Below are 27,649 nucleotides of genomic sequence, written 5' to 3' on the forward strand. Positions count from 1 at the left end.
CAGATGATATTGCTTGCAGCCGCTGCGATGCTTTCAACCAAAACAGGCGCCGCTTGATGACACCATCAACATGTGCTATTGTGGTATAGTCAAAATCTCTACCATTGGCCAAATTCATATCGTTTCTACTGTTTATACCGCTCACCCCTAGGCCATATTACTGATTTCTTTAAAGTGTTTTACACAAATACAGATATTTTGTCCAAATGTCTTCATCGGCTGGGCTCTACTGACTATTTTTGTTGACTATCATCAGCTGTGCTTTGACTTAAATCTCTAAGGTAACAAATTTTTAATGCACCAGTCTAGAAAAACAAATGTACCCTGTTGTCCATACATACTAAATACACTGGGAGTTATTTAGTAGTACATAGAAACTCAAACAAGTATCTCTGATCAGATTTACCACAATGATAAACGCAAAACAACAAAAATAACATAGCAGGATACATGAAGTCTTTCCATTTGACTGCCTTTGTAAAATCATGGTTGAATGCAGTAAGATGTAGAAATGATAAATAATTGCTCTTGAGTTTGTTATGTTTAAAAAGAAAAAACATACCTTGGAGTCTGTTAATGTGATTAGTATGGTCACTGACTTTGGGAGGCTTTTTTATGACTATTCAATTTCTTCCCTGCTGTTGATGCCATAATCTGAAAAGTTACTGAGTCACTGGAGGCTGATGATACTGTTAATGTGTACTGAGATGGATTGCAAGGATGACTAGCGTAGGGTTCAATTAATAGATTTTTCTATGACATTCAAGGCTTTTGATGTGGGTGCTGGCAATTTTAGTGAACTCTAAGTCGATCTTTAAACTGGAACACCTCAGTTCACACACACTAGACAGCTATCCACTCTGCTCCTGTGACCTTGGGCAACAAAGCAAGTCTGTTCGACGTCTGTAGTGATGCTGTGTTACAGCAACACGTGCACTGATCTTTCTTCACGGGTAGACGAAGATAGACTGGAACATTTTCTTTTATGGGTATATAAGATGTAGCAGCATGATATCTTGAGGCACAAAACTGATGGGTGGATTGCTGCTATCTAATACTGACTTGAGTAGCCTGGATTGAGTGTTAAATGAGATGGGACGAGCACTTAGGGACTGATTAGACATGCCAACATTGCTGTCTGTCTTTGTCTAATGACTCAGTGAAACTGAAGTGTTTGGTTTCAAATCAGGGTGAGTGTTGGGATCAGTAAATCTTTGTGTGAGGCTTTATCTTAGCAGAGAGACCGTCTTATTGTGTATTTCCAGTATACAGTGCTGTATAGTAAATGCTAATATTTTGGTAATATTATTGCTAATGCAGTTGCCTTTGCTACCTCTTCTAAATCATCAGTAATAACAGGGAAACACACTCATTGGGCACTTTGTTAGGCACACCTAGACTGCCTTAATTCTTTGTGGTAAAGATTCCGTGACGTGCTGGAAACATGCTTGAGATTATTTTTTCCATATTGACTAAATATCATCACACAATTGTTGCAGATTTGTCGGCTGCACATCCATGATCTGAATCTACCCATTCCCATCTCCCATCCTGATCTGACTGAAATCTGTGGAGGCCATTTATGTACAGTGAGGCGGTGTTCAAGAACACAAGGAACTAAGGGGAACTAACAGTGTGTCAAATATGTACCAGATATACCTAATAAAGTGTCTAGTGATTGTAGATCTTAATTAACTTTTTGTGACATGCATAAGTAAAAAAGTATGAAGGGTAAAGATGCATTTGAATTTCAAATTTAATATTAGTAGGTTCACATTGAATCACTCTCAATTTAGTTGAAGTAAGTGCAGCATCACTATTAAATGTCGTGTTGTTGGAGTCTGTCCCTTGTAGTCTAATACCACACAGGGACAAATGCAGTTACAAAACAATTAGGAGTATGGTGGGTATGTTGACATCTTGAACAAAGTCTGGTAGTGTGTTCCAGTAAAGGCATTAAACCAAACATTTACTGTATCTTTTCAGCATATAGACAACTTGAGGCAATGTAATAAAATAAGAAAAAAATCTTTGAGCTAACTGCTGAACTGCTATGTCCCTTTAACAAGCTATTAGTTATTTTAATAATTTGTAGTTAATATATTTATCTAATAAATTGTTAATGGATAATAATGAATCTATACATTAACAACTATAAATCTCATAAATCAAATTAAATCTTAATTCATTGTGTACAGTTTACTTACTTTATTCATGACCTTTAAGGTAAAAGCTTGAAATTCTGGGTATTTCATCTGTTTGTTTCCCTGCGTTTAAAAATTGATGCACCTTCCTGTTTGTTCTTTTAATATAAAGCTTCTGCTGGGAGGCACTTCTTTTAGAAAGTGGGAGGAAGAAATGCAGAGACTATTGTATTTTTGTATACTTTTTGGCATCATTTGGGAAAAAATCCCCCCAAAAAACATTTTGGCGTATATTGTACTTAGGATGTTCTCCCGCACTTCCTCTGGGCTCTGTTTTTAGAAAACCTAGTCCTTGATGGGAGATTTTAGGATATTGCTTTTCAGGACCAGATCTGACGAAGTCTTTAATCTGGAAAAGGAAAGTTCATGAAGCACTTGCATATGTGTGCATCTCTGGGCTTAGACGAGGGAGGGGAGAGAGAACTGCTGCAGGAGGATGTGTATAGATTCCTGCCTACTGTAGCTTTAAACACATATAGGATGCATGGTCATGTGATCATTATCCGCAGTGACTGCTAGCCAGTTGGGAGCACTGGGACATTTCTCAGTGGCCTGATGGTTGTTTAAGCCTGCTGTGTAACATCTAGTTTCACTAGTGATACTATAGCAAACTGGAATGAGTTAACAGACCACCCAGAATCCTTGCATTAGCTGTGACTCTTGTCACCAGACTGTACGATTTCCCTGCAGTCTCTGTGAGGTTTTTTTCTTTTTTTGCTTGATTCTTGACTATAGAGATTATCATCTGAAAAATTGCATCTCATTCTGAATTGCATACTAAAAATAACTATGATTTTTAATAGATGCAAGTTAATGGCTTTGTGTGTTTGGCCTTATGCATTTGTATGTTCTCTGAAGTTTTCATTAATGCACCCACTGCCATGCATTTGTAATTTGAGTAACACTTCTCTCAGAGGAACCTAGTGAAACAGTTTTAGTCTTTCACCAGTATTGATGTTGGCTATAATGTTCAAAAATGAAAATTTTAAACATTATATCAATAGCGCACACATTTGTTTGGTTGTGTTAGTGTCTAGTTGTTTTTTAACTGAGCAGCTATTTTTGCAGTCATGTTTCTAGACCCTTACCTTGTTACGCTCAGTCTAATATAAGTTGCTTTTGAATTAATGATGAATTTGATGAATTCTTTTAGTTCAGGTTTGTGTAGTGAAAATCACGCATAGTGAAAGCCTGAAACAACTTGTAGGTTGCTACGTTTGTTGGAAGTAATGTCACATGGTCTCTTTTTTTTTTTTCTTGTCTCACCTGCTCTCATCTGTGCTTTGGTAGAGAAATGTGATTGATTGATCCAAACTTGGTCACTACCTGATAAACAACCGTACAACAAACCGTACAACAAAATGTGAAAGTATTAATTTATACTAATTCTTTACTTGTAGCAGCTTTTTAAGAATATTATTATAAAAATTTCTGAAACAGGAGAGCACACAGCCTCAAATATTAAATTGTTGAGGCGCTCATAAGATATTTATATGTATGAATATATATGAGGTAGCAGAAGTAGTATAATTCTACCATCTAATCTTTCTGTAGCAGGTGTTCATTTATGATGAATAGTTTAGATAGAAGATAGAAAAAGAGGAAGAAACTAAGAAAGCACAAATTAAATAACTGCTATTGTTCTCTCCAACTTTGCTCTGTAACAGACCCCCTCGTTCATGCTCCTCCAGCCTTTCATGATTCAGAATTGTGCTTTAGATAGAGAGAAGCTCAAATTAGCAAGGTTACCCTTTAATGAGGATTTAGGAGCGATTACAAGCCAATAAGACACATTAAATATCTGCGTGAGGTCAGAGCTTTGTTGATTAACACGAATAAATCAACAATTACTCCAGCAGATACTGACATTTCTGGATTTCCTTAACCACTTTTTAATCCTGCCTAATCTACACCCACTGAAACTGTAAGGCACCTCTTGTGCTGCCAGTGTTCTGCAATTGGAAACTGAAAGCCATATCAGACTGGTTTGGATGCAGAAAATCAAATGACACTGCTGTTTTTGTTTTTCCAGTATTCTGTTGTTCACTACATATTTGTTTCTCACGCTCACTAGTGAGCTTGCTGTTCTCTGTGGGGAATAGCTATGTTATTGTTTTTCGACAATTAGAAGCCATAATGAAATGCAGTTAAAGAACACGACAGATTGACAGACGGAGAACGGAAGCAGCGGCAGTTCGAGTGCAGAAGATTGGCTCCATCAGCGCGGCTTCAGAAGTTAAATTGAATTTTATTAATAAGGTTAATACTGCCGTGTTGTTTCATTAAGAATTTGCTTTTGTTCTCAACTGAACAAAGCTGACAGGATTAGTAAATGCTTTCTGAAGATGTGTTTTGTATTGGGCTTTGTGCTGTTAAAAATACAGTTAAAGAGCTTTACCCAGACTGAGAAATTAGCTAAAAACCAGCTAAGAAAATTAACAAAAAGTGAAGACTGTGCAAAAGTCTTGAGCCAACCCTCATTTTGCTTCAAAGGAACCAGACGTGTTCATGAGCAATAGTTCTTCAAGCTTTTTGATGTTTTTTCAAACAGCTTTGGACATTGGCTGCTTTTTCGCCCTTTTTTAGTCTAAAAAGAGTATTTCCTTTTTCTTGGTTAAGCTAGGTCAAGTTAAGTGGCTTAGCTTGAATCATTTAAGGCAACTAACTTGAGGGATTGACCTGTTTAGTCTACACAGAACAGAGTATTTAGTGAAGAAGCTATTTTAAATGATATCTTTAGGCACTTTTGTTGCTAACAGCCTATCACAAAAATAAATAATTTGTTGGTGGCATAAGCAATATTTAAATAATAACAAAAAATAACAATTTGTTGCGGAGGGCAAAAGTGACAGACATAAAAAAAACCTCTACAGTAGGGCTGCGCGATTTTGCATAAAATGAGAATCACGATTTTTTGGCTTAGAATTGAGATCACGATTCTCTCACGATTTTCTTTTCCAGTATAAATATTTATTGTACTTATTAACTGCACATCAACTTCGTAACAGTTGAGACTGAACATAAAAACAATAAATAAACATAAAAACAAATGTCTCACGTTTTGTTGTTGCCGCAAAATGTTGTACTGCTTGAAATTCGGTCTCCACTGTTGCTCGACACTGCGTGTATAGAGCAGGTAGTGCAACAATAGAAAAATAGTTGCGGGACGGCACTGTGTAGCGTTTGTCTAGGGTGTTGATCATTTTCCTAAATCCCTCTTTTGCACAGTGTTGATGGGAGCCATATCTTTGGTCAGGTGATAAGTGATAGGCTCCGTAATTTCTTTGAGTTCGACGTGTATAGGGAAGCGCTGTATAAGGTTCCCGTTATTGGTGTTTGGGTGGTTGACCGGGACGGATTTTCTCCTGTCACTTTCTCGTCATCCCTGACGTGCTCTCCGTTGCTTTTTCCCTGCTAATTTTAGCATCACACGGCACAGCTTCTGTATCACGTAGGGGACTTCTTATGAAAATGACCACAACTTTGCGGTGACTCGATTGGGGTGAATATAAAGTGATGGCAACTCTTCTTTTCTCACTCAGAAACATTTGGAATCTAAAGACCAGATGCTTATTGACCTCAAGTGACATACAGCTGCATAGTAGAGGGGATCAGTTTTTCTCCATGGTGTTTGAGGCGAGGCCTTAGGAGATTTTTAGATATGGAAAACTGCACCTGCACACAAGACAATTCTTACTGTTTCTCTTGCAGTCATTTAGGCCAAACAGCTTTCTTAGGTGCCTTCTGTTGATTGACAAAAATAGACAGGAAGCACAGCTGGCTGGTAAAAGACCCAAGGGCTGACCTTGGCAACAACACAGGGATTGAATTTCCTAAGAGATCTGGGAATTGTGGGGATCCCTCGGAAGGAGCTGGCGAACCACAATCTTTGTGTGCAGTGTTTTTTTCTGTGGTTTTTTTTTTGACAAGTAGAACTCTAATTTAGTTTCTGCAATGTAACAAAGCAATCTCTTATCTGCTTTTAAATTATTTGTTATCTTTTGTAAATGCAAAAAAAATAGTAATAGTTAACATGGTTCTCATCAATAGCCGATCTTGCTGAGGACTCCTGATAAAATAGATGAAGTAGATGCATTTCTGTCATTATCAGATGATGGCAGCTGACACTTGATGTTTCTGTCTTTGCAGAGTGACCCTGCAGTGAATCCTGAGAACGTTAGTCTCCCGACAGGAGACAAGATGGCGTCTAACAACACCCTGCGCAGCTACTCCATCATCCCATGTTTCATCTTTGTAGAGGTGAGGGAGTGTGCGTGCATGCATTGTCTTTGCGTGATAATCTGGGCTTCTGCATAAAGTGGTAAATTCATGCATATGACCCTTGTTTGGCAAATGAACATGATGGAAATATGGTTTTGAGTGTTAATTTACCATAAGTGAACAACCAGAGTGTAAAGTGTTGAAATGAGTGTGGAGCTGAATGCATGCGTGTTTGTAATTGGGCAAGTGTGTGTGTGTGTGTGTGTGTGTGTGTAAGAGTTGTGCAGCTCCTGAATTTTTAATTACTGTGTTAGCTGAAGGTCCTTAATCAGAGAGATGTCTCAGGACACTTTGTGTTATTCTCCTCCATCTCTCTTTGTGTTTTACTCGTTCTCCCTCTCACACAAAGACACACATCTCAGACGAAATATCCTACATCACAGTCTCAGATCAGTTTATACACTCATGTTCTTTCTGCCTTTATCTCATGCTTTCTTCTTGCCCAACCTTTTTGTCTCGCTCATTTTTCCTGACACTCATCCATAATGGGACTGTTACCTTCTGTTAATTAGTGTTACTGCCTGCTAGTGTGATCCTGGGCGTGTCCTCCAAGATAAGTGAAATGTGACTCTCGCATGCATGTGTAGTGAGTTTAAGACTACACTGATAGGATGTGCAATAGGAAATGTCACTGAACACTTTATTTCCACCCACAGCCAGAGTGAAAACCATTCTGAGAATCAGAACTGCTGCACATGCTCTCAGCATCTGCAATGGTGATGAAACAGACATCACGTGGTTTCTCTTTGAACATGTGCCTCCTCAAGAAAAGTGCAGTAAGTGACAAAAAAACAAACAAAACAAAAACCAATTAATCCAACATACTTTATTTTACATCTGAAAGAGAGAAATGGAGCCATTCCTCAGGTCCAGGGTGTACCCTGCCTCTCAGCTCTCATCCAAAATACGTCTATGCTTCAGTCCAAACAGTACATTGTTTGCAATATAGCACTTCACTAGCACTTCTTCTGATAATTTCCTTTATAATATTATGTGGTTTCATAACCGTCACTTATGAGATTGTGTTGTCTAATTTCACTCCAGTATTATTTGAAAAGCCTAGAGCTAAAAATACTAGATGGAAAACAAATAAAAGAAAACAACAACAGGAGACAGTGGCCATGGATGTGCCGTGATTGTATGTTTTTACCTCATAGATCACATGTAGTCAGTTACTATGTCACTTTCACTCCCACTGAGCCAAACTGTTTATTTTATGCGAGAAAATTGCTATAAACAGTAACTATAAACAACAAAACAACATCAAAAATACTGCAGCTGTAAAACATCATCTTGGTACACATTATTTTTAGATGTGAGATGTGGCTCATCATTAAAAAAAGCTCTTTTAGACAGTTCCTTCTGTTTGACGATGTGTCACCATTGTAGTTATTTGCTCATTTAGAGTTTTGAAGTGTCAGTGCTTGAACGCTGTGTGGAATGATGAGATGGCCTCTTTAAAAAAAAAAAAACAACCAAAAAAAACATTAGGAGATATAACGAGGGGCGGGTTTAATGTAACCACTGATTAAGCTGGTGACACATTAAACATCTAGGTGGTAAGTACTGATAAGTCAGTGTTTTAAATGTAAGTACAGCAATATGTTGGAAATATTATCCATCAGACTGGATTTTATATTCAATAAGTCTAACAGTGGGTTTGATACATTACCTGAGCATTTTGGGTAATATACAATAGGCCTAGCGACCATCTGGCAACCACCAGGGAATACATGTTTTTCCCCTATCTGGTTTCGGGTGGATGCTAGAAGCTGCTGGCAGCTGCTGTGAAATAGATTGCTAAAGCCCCAGACATGTAGGACTAAAGTCAGCTGGTGTCTCCTTGGTAACTACCGGTGACTAGGCAAAAATATGCTGAGTGATTACTGGAGGTTGGTGACAGTCCCCAGTTTGTTCGCTAGCATGTTGCTATGACCAAGTAGCAGATTGTTGCATATAGTTTGCACCGAAGATTCAGACTTTTTTGTTTGTTTTCCAAAGTTTCACCTATCGAAATATGTCGGCTGCAGCACCGAAGAACCCCCCCCCCCCCCCCCCCTTTTTTTTAAAGGCAAACGTTTCTGGTTTGCGTCACACTTTTTTCCAAGTATCACTACAGCTACAGCAAGTGTTTGCTGACAAGCTGATAACTTCCATGCAAACTATAGTACTCTGTGACCAACCAACGGACTCACAAGGAGGTTTTTGGTGCAGCGCCCTCTTTGCAACTGATTTCACCTGCCAACAGCAACTTCCAGCAACCATTAGCTGATCAGAGGGGAGTGTAGATTTTCCTTAGTGACCGTAGGATGCTTCAGGGTTACCCACCGGCCTCTAGGCCAGTTCTTATTGATGGACATGTGTCATCCACCAATGCCAGTGGCAAATGGACGTTAACTTTTTACTGGCTAAATTTTCAATGCTAGTGTGATGATGAACAAAGTGACTTTTAAAAAACTTCATCTGTAAGTAATGACGACGTCTTCGTGTACGTGTTCTTTGCACAATATTGGCCAATTTTTGTTGTAATTTATTTTTCCGGAATATTAAAATGAATTTTCCCTGAATCGAAGTATTAATAAATGCTATCATGTGACCTATTTTGAACTTTTTTCATTTGCTCAGTGGTCAGATTTTGCTTCCAAATGCATTTGCTCCCCATTTCTCATACAATACTACACCGCCAACTTTAGCTTGGTCCCAACAGTTCTTATTACATATTGGGGGGCTCTATCAGCGTTCGGCTATCTGACATATTTATTCCGAAGAGAATCTCAACTTGGCCTCTCACGCTTCGATATTGACCTTTTTTTATTATATGTCTCTCTCAAAGCAGTCGGCTTTATAGAACTGCAAGGCTAAAGCGATGAGGTGCAGCTATATATTGAGTCTTTAAATGGTATTTCAAATGTAGTTGTAGTCATCAGTTAGAGCTTCTATAAGGGCATATTTTGCATTTTTCAAACTGGGCTTTACTACATTCTTATTCATCATCTTGTCTCTATGTGTCAGTGCCCAATAAATGGGAAGATTTTGCTTTCAGATTCATCATTTGGTTTATTGGCTTTTGCATCACAATCTAAGCTTAAAAAGTCATTGGCAGAGTGCTCCTAAGAGAGACACTGTAATACCCTGATGAGTAGCAAGCTTCTTCTCTAATTTTCATTACCCTGTTTTCACTTACTCCCCCTTTTTTCTTCAGCGACACTTGTCAAAGGCATGCTATCTATCTCCCTGTTTCATTCTGCTCATCCTCGATTTCTCTTTCTTCCCCTCTTTGATGTCTTCGTCACATCCTCGCAGCCTCATTTCTCTCCTGCCCCTCCTTCCTCGGCTGTACTTGCTTCCTCCCTCAATCTCTTCTCTCTTCTCTTCCTATTTCGCGTGGTGCCATAGGAGCTCTTTCTCCCCTTCACCCAGTTTCCCATCATTTAAATCACTACATCTTGGTTTGTCTCGCTCCTTTTTCCTGCTCCTTTTGTTTCTTCTCTCCCTCCTTTCCTTCTCTTACTCACCCTGCCTGTCACGAACACAGCAAGGCAGAGGAACACTGCCGTCACGTGATCAAGACGGAGGGGCCTGATTGGAGCAGCTGGGCCATGTAGTTCACTGCCAGAGGCAGTCTGACAGGGAGGATGTTTATTTGTGGTGATTTGTTTATTTATTCGTGTAACTTGTTGCCTTTATTTCATCTGTTACTTGACGTCAGGATGTTCATTTGTTGCTGCCATTTGTCTCTCTGAGTGTGCGGAGGAAAAATGGGAGATGAAAGGGGTTGCAAAAAAAAGAAAAAGATGGGGCATGAGGGAGGAGGAAATGGATAAGATGAAACAAGCAAAAAAGGGGGAAGGAAGTAGAAGGAAAAAGTGAAAAGTTATGAGAAATTAATTAAAGGCTGAGCTGTGGAGACAAGCTGGGAAGAGCGAAGAGAGGACCGATATATCCTGTACCTGCATGGGATTATGTAATGTATAGAGCTGTGGGCTCTCATTAATCTAGCTACAGCTATCTAGCTTTTTCAGGTTTTGCATGGTTGAAGAAAAAGCTGGATGCACTTACTGTTAGCAGCCTGCTAAAGCAGCACAGGTTGCCAGACTATTTGGAAGTAAACCAATCTCTTGAGAAAATGTCTTTCTTTTATCTTCTTTGTTTTCCTTATCTCCTAGAAGCTTTAATTAAAGCTTCTAGTTAGGTATACACAATTTAGACAGCAAACTTCCCAACGTGCAGTCATTACTGCAGGGAGCGGCTTTGTTATTTAGCTCAGAAGAAGTCAGATATTGTGTGAACTGAATTCCAGTGTTTGACGTAATTTGTACTGGAAAATGAAGCTAATGTGAATATGTGTGTGCTGTTATGTCTCACGAGCAGTGAAGGCAAACAGCTGTCTGTCTGAAATGTTCATTAAAATAAGTGGCTCTAATGGTTTTAGGTTTAGAGTATGAATATTATTAGTTGTTTCTAAAAACTGTTAAACTAACAAAACAACTGAAAATGGCCCAGGTGTACTCAATGTGCCCGAGGTGATATTTTTTTTTGTACAAAAACAGCTGAAATGCACTTCATACTCTAAACCCAGTTCAGCTGTAAAGTTGCTGTAAAATGAAGAGTGAATTCTAATGAGTTTAAAAAGCATTATGTGGTTTGACCGTCTTTATTCTCTAACACAGCCTGGACTCTCTTAGGCTAGCTTTCTTCTTGAAGGACCTTCAAAGCTGTTCTTTGGATGTCCGCTGCCTCTTTGTTCCGTTCTCTGTCAAGCTCATTGCACAATGCTTCAATTTTTAGTTTAACATTCTTAATAACATCTTGAAAAGTTCCTGAGCACCACTGGCTGAAATTAGACCTAATCATCGCACTATATGACCTGATGCCTTTGATTTTAAGTCTAATTCTTATATATTTCGTCATACCTCAGTCTTTTTCTCCTCTTTTGCTTTCTTAAGAATAGCTTCTTGACAGCAACCCTTCAACTGAGACCATTTATGGTGAGGCTTTAGTAAACAGTAGATGAATCAACTGAAGAACCACAAGCATTTCTGTCTGTGAAGGTTCTCAGTCATCCAGGTCATCATAGTTTAAGGAGCTTGCAAAGAAAAGCGTCTGGACTTCTTTAAGTTGCTTGAAGACGTTTCACCTCTCATCCGAGAAGCTTCTTCAGTTCTAAGGGTCAAATGGTGGGGAGTCCCAGATTTAAACCCAGTGGGAGTTTCCCCCCAAAGAGGGACAAAGGACCCCCTGATGATCCTCTACCTAATTACATGAGCCAAGGTGTGAAAGCGGGTGTGGGTCCTAATCAGCTAGGGTTTCGGGTGAGCTCATGGTGAAACCTGGCCCCACCTTATCATTAGATTTCCTGAGGTCAGATGGCCCAGGGTGTAAATGGGTGTTAAGGCGTCTGGGAAGGGATCTCAAAACTGGATTATAGATGGCAGACAGTTGGTGTCGTAAACCACCGCCTCTGTTCAAAGATGGTCGCTCACAGTGGACATAGATGGCTTCTTTCACTCCTCTTTTAAACCATCTGTCCTCTCTTTCCAAAATGTGAACATTGGCATCCTCGAAAGAGTGACCTTTGTCCTTTAGATGCAGATGGACAGCTGAGTCTTGTCCTGTGGAGGTGGCTCTTCTATGTTGTGCCATGCGCTTGTGAAGTGGCTGTTTGGTCTCTCTGATATAGAGGTCTGGGCATTCCTCGCTACACTGTACAGCATACACCACATTGTTCAGTTTGTGTTTAGGTCCACTGTGCGTAACCATCTTTGAACAGAGGCGGGGGTTTACGACACCAACTGTCTGCCATCTATAATCCAGTTTTGAGATCCCTTCCCAGACGCCTTAATGCTCATTTACATCCTGGGCCATCTGATCTCAGGAAGTCACATGATAGGGTGGGGCCAGGTTTCACAATGAGCTCACCTGAAACCCTGGCTGATTGTGACCCACACCTGCTTTCACACCTTGGCTCATGTAATTAGGTAGAGGATCATCAGGGGGTCCTTTGTCCCTCTTTGGGGGGAAACTCCCACTGGGTTTAAATCTGGGACTCTCCACCAAATGGACCCTTAGAACTGAAGAAGCTTCTCGGATGAGAGGTGAAACGTCTTCAAACAACTCAAAGAAGTCCAGACACTTTTCTTTCCAAGCTCCTTAGACCAGAAGCATTTCTATTTCTTGGATTTTTTTGCCTGAAGGATATGACTTTTTAAACATTTTTAATCCATTGTATATAATTTTTGGCCTGTCAATTCTTTTTTCCTCTGCTTGTCCAATTTCCTCAGATTCTTTGAAGACACACGGCATATTTAAGTATGATATGCAAAGTTTTCAGCTAATAGCACTTTGGGAATCCCCTTGTTGGTGCAAAAATACAATTTCATGCCTGTCAAATTGTGTTATCTTTAGCATTTTTCACAGAGTCAACTAAAGAAAGAAATGGTGTGTTTTTGCGACAGACTGCTAGTGCCTAAAGATACAATTTAAAATTCCTTCTTTGCTAAGTTCTCACTGTAGTGCAGATAAAACACTGGTTCATCCATTGAGTCAGGTGGCTTGGAATGATTCATAAAATTCAGGAAAATTCATAGGTTAGTATTAAGTGGGTTAATACACAAAAACACTTCTCTGAAAATGGTTGTGTATAAGGTCTGAAGTGAAAAAATCTGACTCCTTTGAAGAAAAATAGAAAGAAGTGAGAGTTGGATCAAGACTTTAGCGCAGTACTGTTTGCTGAAATTGAGCAGGAGCAATTGTTACACCCCCTGCACAAAGATTTAATCATATGTCTTGAAACTCCACGTGGCAAAGACACTCTGCCTAACACATGAATGGACCTGAATCAAAATTTGACTCTGTTATGACTGATCTTTTTTTTAGTTTTTAAAGTTATATAACGCAGACGTTTGGCAGAGCGTTTCTCAGCCAATGAGGTTAATTAGTAACATGATGAGGTATAAAACAGGTGCCCCAGAGAGGCTAAGGCTTTCAGTTAAGATGGGGATGAAATGTGAGAAATAGATCAAACACTTATGGACTGTTGGGAAATAAGTTAATGAAACACAGTCGTAAACATGCTGCTGACTCAACTTTTTTGAAAGGTGTTGCTGACCAAAGTACAGTAGATGAACCTGCATTTTTCCAAAAATCACCGATATGTCTTTGCACTATTAAGAATTAAATAAAGGCATAAAACCATTTGAAAATAACTGCATGCCCATTTTCATTTATACTTTAAGTAGCCAACTTGGAAGCCTGTTTGTAGAAAAAACAAAACAACCAGAAAACAGTAGCTGTCTTCTATGTAACTTACAGACAAGTCTGACAACAGAAGTGTAATATCACGGTCTAAAGCCTGGCAAGTCGGGCTTAGATGCCCATTTCTGTCAGTCTTTTTTTCCAGTCTACTAACACAACATGACAGTGAAATGAAAATCTAGGACTTTGTGTTGGATTTATATAACATTTTCCTGGTTGTTTTCATGATGTGAGGGAGAAGATGAGCAGTGGTACTGACAGTAAAAAGATTTTGGAGTGAAGGGAGAGCAGATAAAAAAAATCCTTTGGGAGGAAAGATTTAATTAATTTTGGATGGCTATTATGATCAAACTGACTTTGTAGGATGTAATTAAAAATGCATAACAAAGAGAGACTGAATCAAAACGGTAAAGTGAAGGTGATGGCTCTGTTTGTGTTTATCACAATGCCCTGTCCCTTTCACATTAGATGTAGATACTAGACTCATATGAAAATATCGATTAAAGAGGTTATGATGTTTATAAAGCAGATTTACATATTTTATGGGCAAGTTATTTCGACCAAGAGCCAAACGCTTTGAGAAACACCACATTAAGAATAGAGCTTCACCAAAAAACATAAATAAAAAGCCTTCCCTGACACCTCAGTGCTAAAATAGGTGAATTTTACACTCCAGTGGAGAAGGATAATAGAAAGCTGCCGTTAACTTTGTATAACCATTTTATTACAGCCAGACTTCTGTCAGTGTCTCCTCCACATAGCTAATGCAGTATGACGCTGGCTCTGGAGTGAATATAATGCAGCCACAAGTTAATGCTTTATGCAGAGAGATGGACTTTTGACCAGGTGGGGAAGTGTCACAGAAAAACCAGCTTATGAAAGTCACAAAAGTGGAGAGCGGCCTCCAGGAACTAGACTGCACCACAATTTTCTTTTCAGGTGAGTGAGATTTGGTACACTTAAACATCAAAAGGTAATTATAGGTGTGACTCACAACCGTGCAGGCTCTACTATACAGGGAGTGCAGAATTATTAGGCAAATGAGTATTTTGTCCACATCATCCTCTTCATGCATGTTGTCTTACTCCAAGCTGTATAGGCTCGAAAGCCTACTACCAATTAAGCATATTAGGTGATGTGCATCTCTGTAATGAGAAGGGGTGTGGTCTAATGACATCAACACCCTATATCAGGTGTGCATAATTATTAGGCAACGTCCTTTCCTTTGGCAAAATGGGTCAAAAGAAGGACTTGACAGGCTCAGAAAAGTCAAAAATAGTGAGATATCTTGCAGAGGGATGCAGCAGTCTCAAAATTGCAAAGCTTCTGAAGCGTGATCATCGAACAATCAAGCGTTTCATTCAAAATAGTCAACAGGGTCGCAAGAAGCGTGTGGAAAAACCAAGGTGCAAAATAACTGCCCATGAACTGAGAAAAGTCAAGCGTGCAGCTGCCAAGATGCCACTTGCCACCAGTTTGGCCATATTTCAGAGCTGCAACATCACTGGAGTGCCCAAAAGCACAAGGTGTGCAATACTCAGAGACATGGCCAAGGTAAGAAAGGCTGAAAGACGACCACCACTGAACAAGACACACAAGCTGAAACGTCAAGACTGGGCCAAGAAATATCTCAAGACTGATTTTTCTAAGGTTTTATGGACTGATGAAATGAGAGTGAGTCTTGATGGGCCAGATGGATGGGCCCGTGGCTGGATTGGTAAAGGGCAGAGAGCTCCAGTCCGACTCAGACGCCAGCAAGGTGGAGGTGGAGTACTGGTTTGGGCTGGTATCATCAAAGATGAGCTTGTGGGGCCTTTTCGGGTTGAGGATGGAGTCAAGCTCAACTCCCAGTCCTACTGCCTGTCACAGGCTGGGTCTCTGACCCAGCACTCGGAGTTCTCTTTGTATATTTCTCATTTTTTGATATGTTATTAGTTTTTGTGTTATTTCCTATTTTGCCTTTAGTTTGGGCAGTTATTGGTTATTGTTCTTGGGTTTTTTATGTTTGGGGTTTTGTATTCATTCATCACGTATTAGGTCTGTCTTATTGTGTTGTCATGTTTAGTTTTCAGTGTTTCCTGTTTTATTTTGACAGTGTCGTGTGTTCTTTGGTCATTGTATTTAGTTTCATTCTCTCTTGGTCCTGTCATTAGGGTTATGTTTGTCAGCTGTTTCCCCCCATGTGTCGCCATTTCCCCTGATCACCTCATGTCTGTATTTAAGCCTTTTGTTTTCTGCTTGCCTTTATCGGTTCGTCTGTTTATTTGACCTCAGTCTTAGTTACGGTTTTTGTCTGTTATGTATTATTAGTCTTAGTCATGGTCTTTGCTTGTTATTTTCCACCACAGTCATAGCTTAGGTTTTGGTCTCAGTACCGTTTAGTATTTTGTTTTTTAGTGTCTTGTCAGTTTACTTTGGTTTCCTGGTTTACTCCTGCCGTCATCTAATAAAGGATCACTTTTCTGTTCAAACTTACACTACTCGTCATCATCTGCTTTTGGGTCCTGTTTCCATTCACATCGGTGCACCCCGCCGTGACACTGCCAGTTTCTGGAAGACACCTTCTTCAAGCAGTGGTACAGGAAGAAGTCTGCATCATTCAAGAAAAACATGATTTTCATGCAGGACAATGCTCCATCACACGCGTCCAAGTACTCCACAGCGTGGCTGGTAAGAAAGGGTATAAAAGAAGAAAAACTAATGACATGGCCTCCTTGTTCACCTGATCTGAACCCCATTGAGAACCTGTGGTCCATCATCAAATGTGAGATTTACAAGGAGGGAAAACAGTACACCTCTCTGAACAGTGTCTGGGAGGCTGTGGTTGCTGCTGCACGCAATGTTGATGGTGAACAGATCAAAACACTGACAGAATCCATGGATGGCAGGCTTTTGAGTGTCCTTGCAAAGAAAGGTGGCTATATTGGTCGCTGATTTGTTTTTGTTTTTGAATGTCAGAAATGTATATTTGTGAATGTGGAGATGTTATATTGGTTTCACTGGTAAAAATAAATAATTGAAATGGGTATATATTTGTTTTTTGTTAAGTTGCCTAATAATTATGCACAGTAATAGTCACCTGCACACACAGATATCCCCCTAAAATAGCTAAAACTAAAAACAAACTAAAAACTACTTCCAAAAACATTCAGCTTTGATATTAATGAGTTTTTTGGGTTCATTGAGAACATTGTTGTTGTTCAATAATAAAATTATTCCTCAAAAATACAACTTGCCTAACAATTCTGCACTCCCTGTAGATTGCTGAGAGAGTGGAGTCAGACTGAAGAAGCTGAAATTACATGTTTCTTTTGGACAGTTTTAAAGATTTGAAACAACGTGATGACTCTTGACGTTTGTAATGGCTTATTGATTGTTTATGACCCTCTATGATTTATAGTTTGGAGCGATAGAAGAATAATGTGGGGTAAAGAGGAAATAGGTGTGCTTTGTAAAGATGTAAAATGCTGCTTAATTATTTGTTCCAACAAGTGTAATTCTTTTTTTTTTTTTATGGCGAGCAAATACAAATGTGGTTGTGACTAAGCTTCAGGCAAACTTAAGCCTGTTTTAAGTAAATGCAAATAAGTAGAAGGTCACACTGAATGAAATCATGGTAACAGTAATAAATAAATAGCATCCCTCCAATTAATCTGTCCAAGCCTGTTTATATGCAGTGTCCCGTATACCTGACATTCTTCGGTACGTGATCCCACAGGGTATTACATGGCATTTCTGCGAGCTGAGGAATTTACATATTTTCAGAGGAGACCTGAATAATGTTTTAGCCGATTACCCTGCTGGAGCTTGTTTGCTGAACATCATAAAATCATGAAATGGATCCAGTATCCGTGTCTGTAATTTGGATGCTCTCGAGCAGCTTTAAGATGGAGGATTTCTGCTTCTGATGTGAGCGGCTCTGTTTTGCTTGTTATTGTTAGTTATGAGGTATGACCTGTGACAAGGCTACATATGGTGCGCATCAGAGTGTTATGGTTCACCGTAGCAGTAGATGAGATTGTGTGTGAGCTGCACAAAAATGTTCTCCACAGCAGGGTATCCTGGTAACAACAGCAGAGGGCAAAAAAATAATATAAACTAGCTTGGTGTTATTCAGAGAGTAGGCTTAAAACAGACAAAGTGCACATAAACGCACAGGTGCGCTCACCTGGACGTCTTCACAGAGCCATCTGTCACATGACTGCCCGTGCCAACATTGTCGACACAGCGGCTTTCTTGCCTTCGCTGTCTGGATCCTGCAGGCAAGATTGTCCAGTCTGGTTCACACACTAATGTATTATAGTTCATATAATACATATATATGTCATGTGCTTTCTATTGGAAAAATGATCACTTTTGATGAAATTATTTAATTGAAAAGGACATACTGTTGAATTTCTGTAAAGCAGCAGTTGTATATAGTAATTTATTTTTAAACTCAGGACACAGAAAAGGTGTGCAAACATTGCAATCTCTCACTTTACTCCAGTACTGGGTACCTACCATTCTTCATGGAATAGATTCCATAAGGTGCTGGAAACATTCCTCACAGGTTTCGGTCCTCATTGACGTGATAACATCACACAGTTGCTGCAGATTTGAGGGCTGCACGTTTGTCAGTCTCCCGTTCCACAACATCTGAAAGGTGCTTTATCAGATTGGGATCTGAAGACTATGGAGGTCATTTGAGTACACTGCTATGTAGGGCTGCACGATTTTGCATAAAATGAGAATCACGATTTTTTGGCTTAGAATTGAGATCACGATTCTCTCACGATTTTCTTTTCCAGTATAAATATTTATTGCACTTATTAACTGCACATCAACTTCGTAACAGTTGAGACTGAACATAAAAACAATAAATAAACATAAAAACAACAAATGTCTCACGTTTTGTTGTTGCCGCAAAATGTTGTACTGCTTGAAATTCCGTCTCCACCGTTGCTCGACACTGCGTGTATAGAGCAGGTAGTGCAACAATAGAAAAATAGTTGCGGGACGGCACTGTGTAGCCTCCGTAATTTCTTTGTGCCTGCGGGAGTTCGATGGGTATAGGGAAGCGCTGTATAAGGTTCACGTTATTGATGTTTGGGTGGTTGACCGGGACAGATTTTCTCCTGTCACTTTCTTGTCATCCCTGACGTGCTCTCCGTTGTTTTTTCCCTGCTAATTTTAGCAGCCAGCTTCTGTATCACGTGGTATAAGGCTCCGCCCTTGTCATTTGTTGAGCAGGAAGAGTGAGCGCTTGTTTTCATGCAGATTACGTCCCGGATCAAAATGCGGTACAGTCGTCGTCGTCTTTTTTTTTTTTTTTTTTTTTAAATCATTGTCATTTGGAAATGAGATCGCACATAAGTATGAATCGAGATCGCGATTTTTCTAACGATTAATCGTGCAGCCCTACTGCTATGTTCACTAAACTAACCTGAGATGATTTGAGCTTTGGCTCATCAGTCCAGACAACAGTGGTCCATTCTCCTGTTGTCCATTTTTCCAGAGCCCGTGTGACTTGTAGCCTTGGTCTCCTGTTTTTAGGAAAAATTGAGTGGCAACTGTGTAAGTCTGCTGCTGCTGTAGCATTCAGCCATGCTCTTCTACATATGTTCTAACAATATACACTAACAAGTGTATATTTAACTTACTGTTGCCTTCTTATCAGCTTAAAGCACTCTGACCTCTGACCTCTGGCGCCAACAATTTCCAAAATACTCAAACCAGCCCACTTAGCACCAACACCCATGCCATGTTCAAAGTCACTTAAGTCACCTTTCTTCGCCATTGTGGTGCTCAGTTTGAGCTTCAGCAGATCATCTTGAGAGTTAGATTAATTTTATGCCATGTGGTTGGCTGAGTAAAGACTTGTTAACCAGCGGTTAAACAGGTGATTGGCTGTTGAACTGCTTAACAGATATTTATGGGAAATGTAGCCTTTAGCACAAACAAAAGGATGACTCTATAATGAGGCAGCCAGCTTTCATAGAAACTTTTCTCTTTCTTAAGCTGTCAGTGTCAGTGATGCTGTATTGTCTCATCAACGAGATAATAAACCCTAACACCAAGCTGAACATTGTTGCAACGTTTTGGAGAGATGATTGATAATTAAAGGAACTGTTCAACCCCAAATCAAATATAAATGTTTTTGTCTTGCCTATTTTCAAGATATCTGCTATAGAAATGTCTGTCTTCCCTTGAATGTAGTGAAACAACATGCCATTCGCCTGGTACTCAAATTGCATATGAAAAACTGTTTCACAGAAGTCGGGACCACCTAGTTCCATTATCTGTAAGAGAAGGCAGACATTTCTACCAGAGGTGACTAAATATATGTTTAACTTTGGGTCAGACTGACCTTTTTAATGATAACTATGCCTTCTAAAATGTCCTGCAAACATAAAGACTGTGATTACTGTGACGCTATAGTGTAGAATTGCAGAACTGTGTGAAGGATTACTGACTCTGTGGTCACTTAGCGACACCAAGTGTTGGATGGCAGAATTACAAGCATTTTCCTGTTTTATATGAACCAATCATAATACCAATACTTAAAATAAAAAAAACCCACAAAACTTTCTCTGCGTAACTTTAAACATTTGGAAGGTTTTGAACCAACACAAAGTTTTTGCCAGTCTGTGTAATGTTCTGTTACTTTATCAGTTCTTCTTCTGATCAATAAAACATCTTCTTACTTGCTTATTTGTAGTCATAGGTGAGGCGCAGACCAGTGCCACTGATTTACCGATTTACTAAACAACTCTTTTCATTTAGTATAGTATTTTGTCATTGTTCGACTGATTTTGATGCACTATTCCTTCCGCTTCCCGTGACGTTGTTGTTCATTTTTGATCGCGTCAAAGAATGAAAATGTGTCATCGCTTTCCTTTGATATTTAACCCCAGACGATTTTCTAAATTGACAGTGTTATTGGGACATTAGTGGGTGAGTGACACAAATGCGGCTGCTTTTTCGTAAACAGCTTTAAAAAGCCTTGCGGTGCAGCTTGGTGCAATTTCTATTTCTGTGTTGGTTCATTATCACTGACGAAAGATTCTATATTTATATATATTTATATGTATGAAAAAAAAATTGCCTGCAGAGAAAGACGGCGAAAGGAGGCCAGAGACAAAAGATGATAGTGGGATAAAAGGATGTGGGGGTGAGGGAGGAAGGGAGGTGGTAAGTGATGGTGGTGCCAGTAGTGGTGGTGGTGGAGGGGGCTGTATGTACACGACCAGAGTTAGCATGAGACAGAGGAAAAACAGAGAGAGAGAGAGAAGGAAAGAGATGGGATTTTAGAGGATTTAGGTGGTGGTTTTGTATTAAAACCTGTTAGACACATCGTAACCAAGTACAGCGACGTTCAGGAATCAACTCAGATACAATTCGTTGGATGAAATCTACTTTTTTTAACACCTGGGATCTGAATCAGGACAGCCTTCGGTGAACTGGATACACAACTAACATCTCCCTTCTTTCCCTCTTCCTTCTCTTTTTTTTCTCTTCTTCCTCTCCAACTCCCTCCGAACATGTTCTTCTTCCAGCTCGTCATCATGTCCGGCACGGTCCTGTTGGCCTACTACATGGAGTGCACGGACCTGTTCAGCGTCCACGTGCAGGGTTTCTTCTGTAATGATGCTGACCTGATGAAGCCGTACCCTGGCACGGAGGAGTCCAGCTTCGTCCCTCCTCTCATCCTGTACTGTGTGGTGGCCGCTGCTCCGACGGCTATAGTAAGTAAACAGCAGTGTTTAAAACCAGGTCTTCTCTGTGGATTGCTCAAATTGTTTTACGATTTTCTCGTAAACAGCCGTCGTTAAATCCAGCTTGGGTTCATTTATTCAGGGTCTCCTCATCTTTGACTTTGCTTCGAATCCTTCGCATCCATTTATTTTGAGGAGTGAATAATTTAAAAATGCAATTATCATTACTCTGCTAGGTGTCCTAGTATATGCAGGCTAATTTAAAGTTGTAATTTTGCGTGACATGACCCAGTTTTGTGGCAGCATTTTTAAGTAAAACTGACTTGCAAATAATATACCTATCATTAGATATCATCCATTCAGCCTTCTGTCTGTACGCTACAGCAGCTGCATACCTATCTTTGGTAAAATATGGAAAAATATGCAAGAAAGATTTCACGGCAAGCAGTTTATGCCTGCAGGCCGTACTCTTTCAATATCTTTTTATGGGTCAGCTAATAATATGTATGTCCCTGATTTCCTGTCTGTAGAATCTCTTTGACTTGTTTATCATACTCTACAAAACATCCTGCTAAAGTGAAATGTGAGGCTGTGCTATACAGGGAGAAGTACATGTTGAAATACAACTTCATATCATATCTCATGGAAGGCAAGAATTACATTCACTGACATGACTTTTATTTGTTTGCAGACATTTTAACAAGGACATGTTATGCAAAATCCATTGCCTAGTAATGGCATTATTAGCATATTAGGCTAATTTGTCACAGGATGTAAAGCACACACGTGTAATCAATACCATGAGTCATATTTGGCCATATCTGTTGAGGGTGGCACAGTCCTGATGCACCAAAGCCATGTGTTACTACTCTGGTGTTTAAAAAATTCCAGCTGCAAAGATAAGAAATCATTCTCTGAAAACAGTCATTTCCAAGCTGACTTGTACGCTCATACCGTGCATGCACTGCTGATTTAAATGCCTCAAACAGGAGTTGCGAGTTTCAGCCACCAGGTGTCAGTTTTGCTCCATGCTTATTAATTTCAGCCCGTTCACAACAGGCACCATCTGTCTCTGAGCCCTTTGGTCAGCTCATTATTAAACCCATGTCAAATATTTTATGAACACTTCCTGAAGCGTGTTTGCATTTGCTTGTTTGATATTAAAATGTATTTTTTCTCTCCAATGGGCCATATGTGAAGGAAAAAAAAAGTTAGTCTGAGAATACAGAGAACGTTTGGTTTTTGAGTAGCTGCTGTCTGAAGGTCAAATGGCCACGTATATATGTATTTGAAGATGTACTATGGATACACTGATAGCAGCTATTTTACCAGCATTTGTTTGTTGTCAAAATCAAAATATCTCACCAGTGCTGGAGATTGTACAGAACTGAGATTAGGATCAGTGGGTTTGACTGGTTGATGTGCTGCTGTGATTCTGAAGTGTAGTGTAATCACTTATTCTTTCTGTAGGACAATTAATTTTCATTTATCTTTTTTTTTTTTTTGTGCCCTGGTTTTCTTGTTCAAAAAGACAGACTTGTTGTAAAGACCATAAACAAGATCGTGGATCATCAGCTTTAATGTCCAATCAGCATCAACTTCCCAGCTTTTTTGCACTTACTTGGTATTATTTTATCTACTGTTCTAATCGAGTTATTGAGTGGTTGAAAAGCTGGCTCACATGCTACATGTTCCATTGATTGTAATCTAAATTTTGTAAAAAGTGCATACTTAAGTTACAATTGCCTCAAGTATGATAGCAGTCTGGTCATTCCCCTTTGGCTTCTGACATCACTGAGGCATTTCCTCCCAGAGAGCTGCCACTCACTGGATATTTTTGTTGTTTGGACCATTCTCTGTAGACACTAGAGATGGCTTGGTGAGGAAATCCCAGTAGATTGGCTGGTCCAAGTACTTCAGAAACTGCTTACAACCAACAACCATGTTCAAAGTCACTTAAATGACCTTTCTTCCCCATTCTGTTGCAAGTCATCTCGACTATGTCTGCATGCCCAAATGCTTTGGCTGCTGTCATGTGATTGGTTAATTAGAATCTTCGATAAGGAGCCATTGAAGAGGTGTACCTTATGAATAGGTCAGTGAGTGCATGTGTGTATACTTGGTCATGGTATGCAGTCAGTAGAGAAGTATAATTATTTATTTTGTTGTTATCCTTCGTTTATAAACACCACTCTGTCACTGGAACATTAGTTAGTGGATGATTTTCGCATCATACCTGCAGATTAAATCTTTCTTCCTTTCTCCAAGTGTCACTTATTCATTCAACCTTTATCTTGACTTGTAATTTGCACTGAACCCACTTGCAAGCGTTATTTACTATATACAGTAGCTGACTAAAAGGCCAGCAGTTGTTTAACGCATTGTTTGCGTAATTTAATACTCAGTCTTAGTCCCATCCCCTCCTCAGAGAGTGCCGTGTCAGCTGTTAAAGCTTTTTTGTAATCCTGCCACTTCTTTCCACTGTTTTTTTTTTTTATTCTGCCCCCTTTTTTGTGACTTTCTCTTTGGAATATGCTCTATATGGCCTTTCTTTTACAAATTGCCTTTAGCCATTGGTACGCCATCCCATACCTTATAATTGTGCCCTTTGAGTGTGCTTTGTCAGGTGCTTGACACTGTGTGTCATTCCATCTCCATGTGTCATAAAACAGAGGGGCATTCAGTCAGAATTAATGATGGCAGGGCTGGGACGTGGGCCAATTAGTACAGAGTCAGTAAATTATGCAGTTTTCCACATGGCCGGACCAATGGGATGCTGTGAAGGTTAGATGGGCTGTGTTCATGCAACAGCCTATAAACCCGTTCAACCATGGCATAAGGCAAAATAGAGCCCGTTTTATCATTTTCAGTGCCAAGATGATAAAATATTGCTTTTGCCAGGTGTACATCCCACAGAAACAAAAGATAATGTTTCCCAAAATGGGCAACATCTGTGCATTTTATCACACACCATTTTAGCTCCTTGTGGCTTATTCCACTTCCTGAATTGTGTGTCTTGGTAGCAATACTGAAAATGATGGGCTCATTAAGAAGAGATTTAAAGCTTAAAGCAGCATTGATTGTTGTTGTTTTTTTTGTTCTGTTTTTCCCTTTTTCCCCTCTTGGCAGAGTAGCAAGACTTAAGCTCGACATCTTTACATATTATCACCCTCTGAAATGAATATGCAAACTGTATCCTATTCACACATCCTCAAAGACACAAAGCAGTATCAGCGTTCATTTGGTGTTTCAGGAGTCATATTCTGTTTTAGTTTTGTTTATTTTCTGCATTGAATCATGAGAGAAGTATTTGTTTCATTAGCTGCTAATTGGTCTAACAGCTCCTCAAAGCTCCTGTAAACAAAGCTGATGAGCTTAAAGACGTGAGTATCTTCTAAAGAGTTGAAGGGAAGTGCACAGTTGGGAAAAGTTATGTCACTGTATCGTTACACAGTTAAGTCAAAACAAGCTCTATTTTGACTTAACAAAGTGTTTATTTTACACTTTGTTCCATTATTACACAAAACTATGTGTCTGGTTTTTTTTTTTGGTTTTTTTTTCTTTCTTTTTCTGCAACCAAACCCGGCAAACTCAGGCCCCTGGAGGTTCTGATCAGTATTCGATATTATGGCATTGCCATATTGCCAAGCATCCACCAGCATTGGTTTAAAATGATGCATTTTGATTCAATTGCATTAATATCTAAGATCTTTAGATTCACAAAAATTAAATCGTATTTTATGATGCTGCCATGTTCCTCCTACTGACAGGCTAAAATGACCCATTTTTAGCATTTAAATACCAATCATCACCCTGATATTTGTATTTTTTTTTTAATTTTCTCAATGTTATTTGGTCATCAGTTTGCCAACAATATGAACAGGCCAAATAATACTTTATACAGTTAACAGTCTTTATTGTTCCAGTAGTTGCTAATGAACAATCTCATTAGTTATAGCCGTTGCCCCGTTTTCATTTTCTGTCCTTATTAACTAAAGGAACATGTTTTTCATGTTTCTACCATCGACTCATTGGTTTCAGTTGTAATAAAATTGCTCTTTAATGCATAACCCAAAGACATTTCTATTTCTCAGTAAATACTACACTCGTATTACTAAGTTTTTTTTCTCCTTATGAAAAATGTTGTAATTTAGGTTCAGAGAAAGGCTAGTACTCACATTATAATGTGGAAGCTGGAAAAGGAAAAACTAAGATGCAGATGCATAAAGAAGGATGGTCCTAACACTAAACTTTTAGGAGTGTCATTTATTATGTGTCCCTTTTTTTTTTCAAACATTTGAGCAGCTTGATATAATTTTTAATGTCACAGATATTTCAGAGACTTCAGATTTTACAAGTTTTGATGTCTCAAAGCTATTGGGATACACAAACTGGAAGTCTGTTCTTTTCTCTCATGTCAGGTCACTTACTGAAAAAAAAAGCCCCCTCAGAAAGGTTTGCATGTTCTTTTTAATGTCTCTTGTTTAACCTTTTCATTTTCTGCTCCAACATCATTGTGTCAGTTGAATGCCAAGTTGTTTCTCAGTTTTCTGGCATGTTACATAGAGATGGCTATTTTCAGTCAGTTTTTACTGACATTTGTATAAAGGAAAGTGGGGGGTTGCATGAGTTGAAATAACACAATCAGTCAGTAGTACCTAACCTTTTCAGCGATGAAACAGACTCTAGTGAGACAAATGCTTCAAGGCAAGTGCTAGCTGCTAGAAAATGTAAATGCCATCATTTAGAAAAAAACAAAACAGAAACAAAATAAAATTAACTAATCATTTAAAAAACCTGCATGGAAACACACTGATCCTATACTAGTTAAAAAAAGTTATTTGAACCAGTGTTCACCTGTGTGGCAATGGTTAAAGTCACTGTAATAAGTGTAAGTTAATAGGTTATGAGGTCCTTAGAAATCCTTATAAAATACACATAAATGATCTGTTAATAAAACTTTTGTCAGTAATATTTAATTTATCAATTTATCAAATGTCTAATACAGTTCACTGATAGTAGGACCAATAGTCTGTAATAAATACAGGGGTTCAAACCTGCCTGGCCCTACATGAAAAAATAATTGCACACCTAAACACAATAAGTGGATGCCAACCTTGGCAGAAAGAACTGTAATCAAGCGTTTGTGATAACTGGCAATAAGTCTTGATTTGTTTTGCAGAATTCTTTTCATTAAGCCTCATTGGATGGTTTTTGATCATAAAACACTTTGGGAACACCACACTGCACGTAAAACTGTATTATTGGAAAATTGTACATAAACTCATAAATCTCACCAGTGTTATATGGTTCAGCTCATTATAAATACTTTGTTTTATTTAATCTCCAGCAATTCGTCATGTACCTCATTTTAGATATGTGGACTTCACAGTGTCATATATCTCTAAAAAGTTACTTACAGTAATAACATTTTCAGCTGAATTAAACAAAACTATGCGACGCGTTAACATTTAGTATCTACAGAGGGTTATAAAAACATTAATGAGAAATTAAAGTGGTCTAGTCTAAAAACAGCTGTTGGCCAAGGTGGTTTATAAGAGGAAATGTATCTGTTATGATAATAAGAGAAGTGTGCTTTTTTGCTAATGCAAGCTCTGTTTCCACACAAAGCACATGCTAACAAATCTCACAGCAGTGAAAGCAGGGCCATCAGTCGCACGACTGATGTATTCTGTCAAATCAGAGCGTTGCCTACAACCTGAAAAAAGCTACTGGCCTATAATCTCAAGTCTTTGTTAATGGGACACTAATGCTTTCAAAATACTTGCTCCTTACAGATTACGTGCTCCGTAGACAAGCACAGTTAAGGCTGTTTACGAAGACCCAACTACAGCCACCCAATTCATTTAAAGGATGGGTGCAAGCAGACAGGAACTTGATGGGACACCAGCAGTGTTGGTCAAGTTACTTGAAAAAAGTAATCAGTAACTAATTACTGAATACTTCCCCAAAAAAGTAATCCCGTTACTTTACTGATTACTTATTTTCCAAAGTAATTAATTACTTAGTTACTTAGTTACTTTTTAAAAACACGATTTACAACCTGAATAGGTGATAAAGCGATAGATCTTTCAGCCCAATTCTACTTTTTCTGCATAATCCATCATACAAAATGTAATCAAATGGAAAAGTCTCTTTTTTTAACTTGTTTTATCAGTTTTAATTTTTTAACTTTATGCATCAAGTAAAAAT

General features: G+C 38.9%; 1 protein-coding gene across 8 annotated transcripts in view; it reads left to right on the forward strand.

Moving 5' to 3' along the window:
• plppr1 (phospholipid phosphatase related 1) overlaps window positions 1-27,649 on the forward strand; it is a 131,946-nt gene that overhangs the window by 84,542 nt on the left and 19,755 nt on the right. For 5 of the 8 annotated variants that reach the window (XM_026174202.1, XM_026174207.1, XM_026174208.1 and 2 more), the window contains exons 2-3: window positions 6,354-6,464; window positions 21,278-21,466. The exons of the other annotated variants lie outside the window; for them this stretch is intronic. In XM_026174202.1, coding sequence (XP_026029987.1) covers window positions 6,405-6,464; window positions 21,278-21,466 — 249 coding nt within the window. In that variant the 5' untranslated portion in view covers window positions 6,354-6,404. The remainder of the gene's footprint in view (window positions 1-6,353; window positions 6,465-21,277; window positions 21,467-27,649) is intronic. 8 annotated transcript variants of the gene reach the window in all.

This window comes from Astatotilapia calliptera, chromosome 7 (genome assembly GCF_900246225.1).
Source record: "Astatotilapia calliptera chromosome 7, fAstCal1.2, whole genome shotgun sequence".
NCBI classification, from domain to species: domain Eukaryota; kingdom Metazoa; phylum Chordata; class Actinopteri; order Cichliformes; family Cichlidae; genus Astatotilapia; species Astatotilapia calliptera.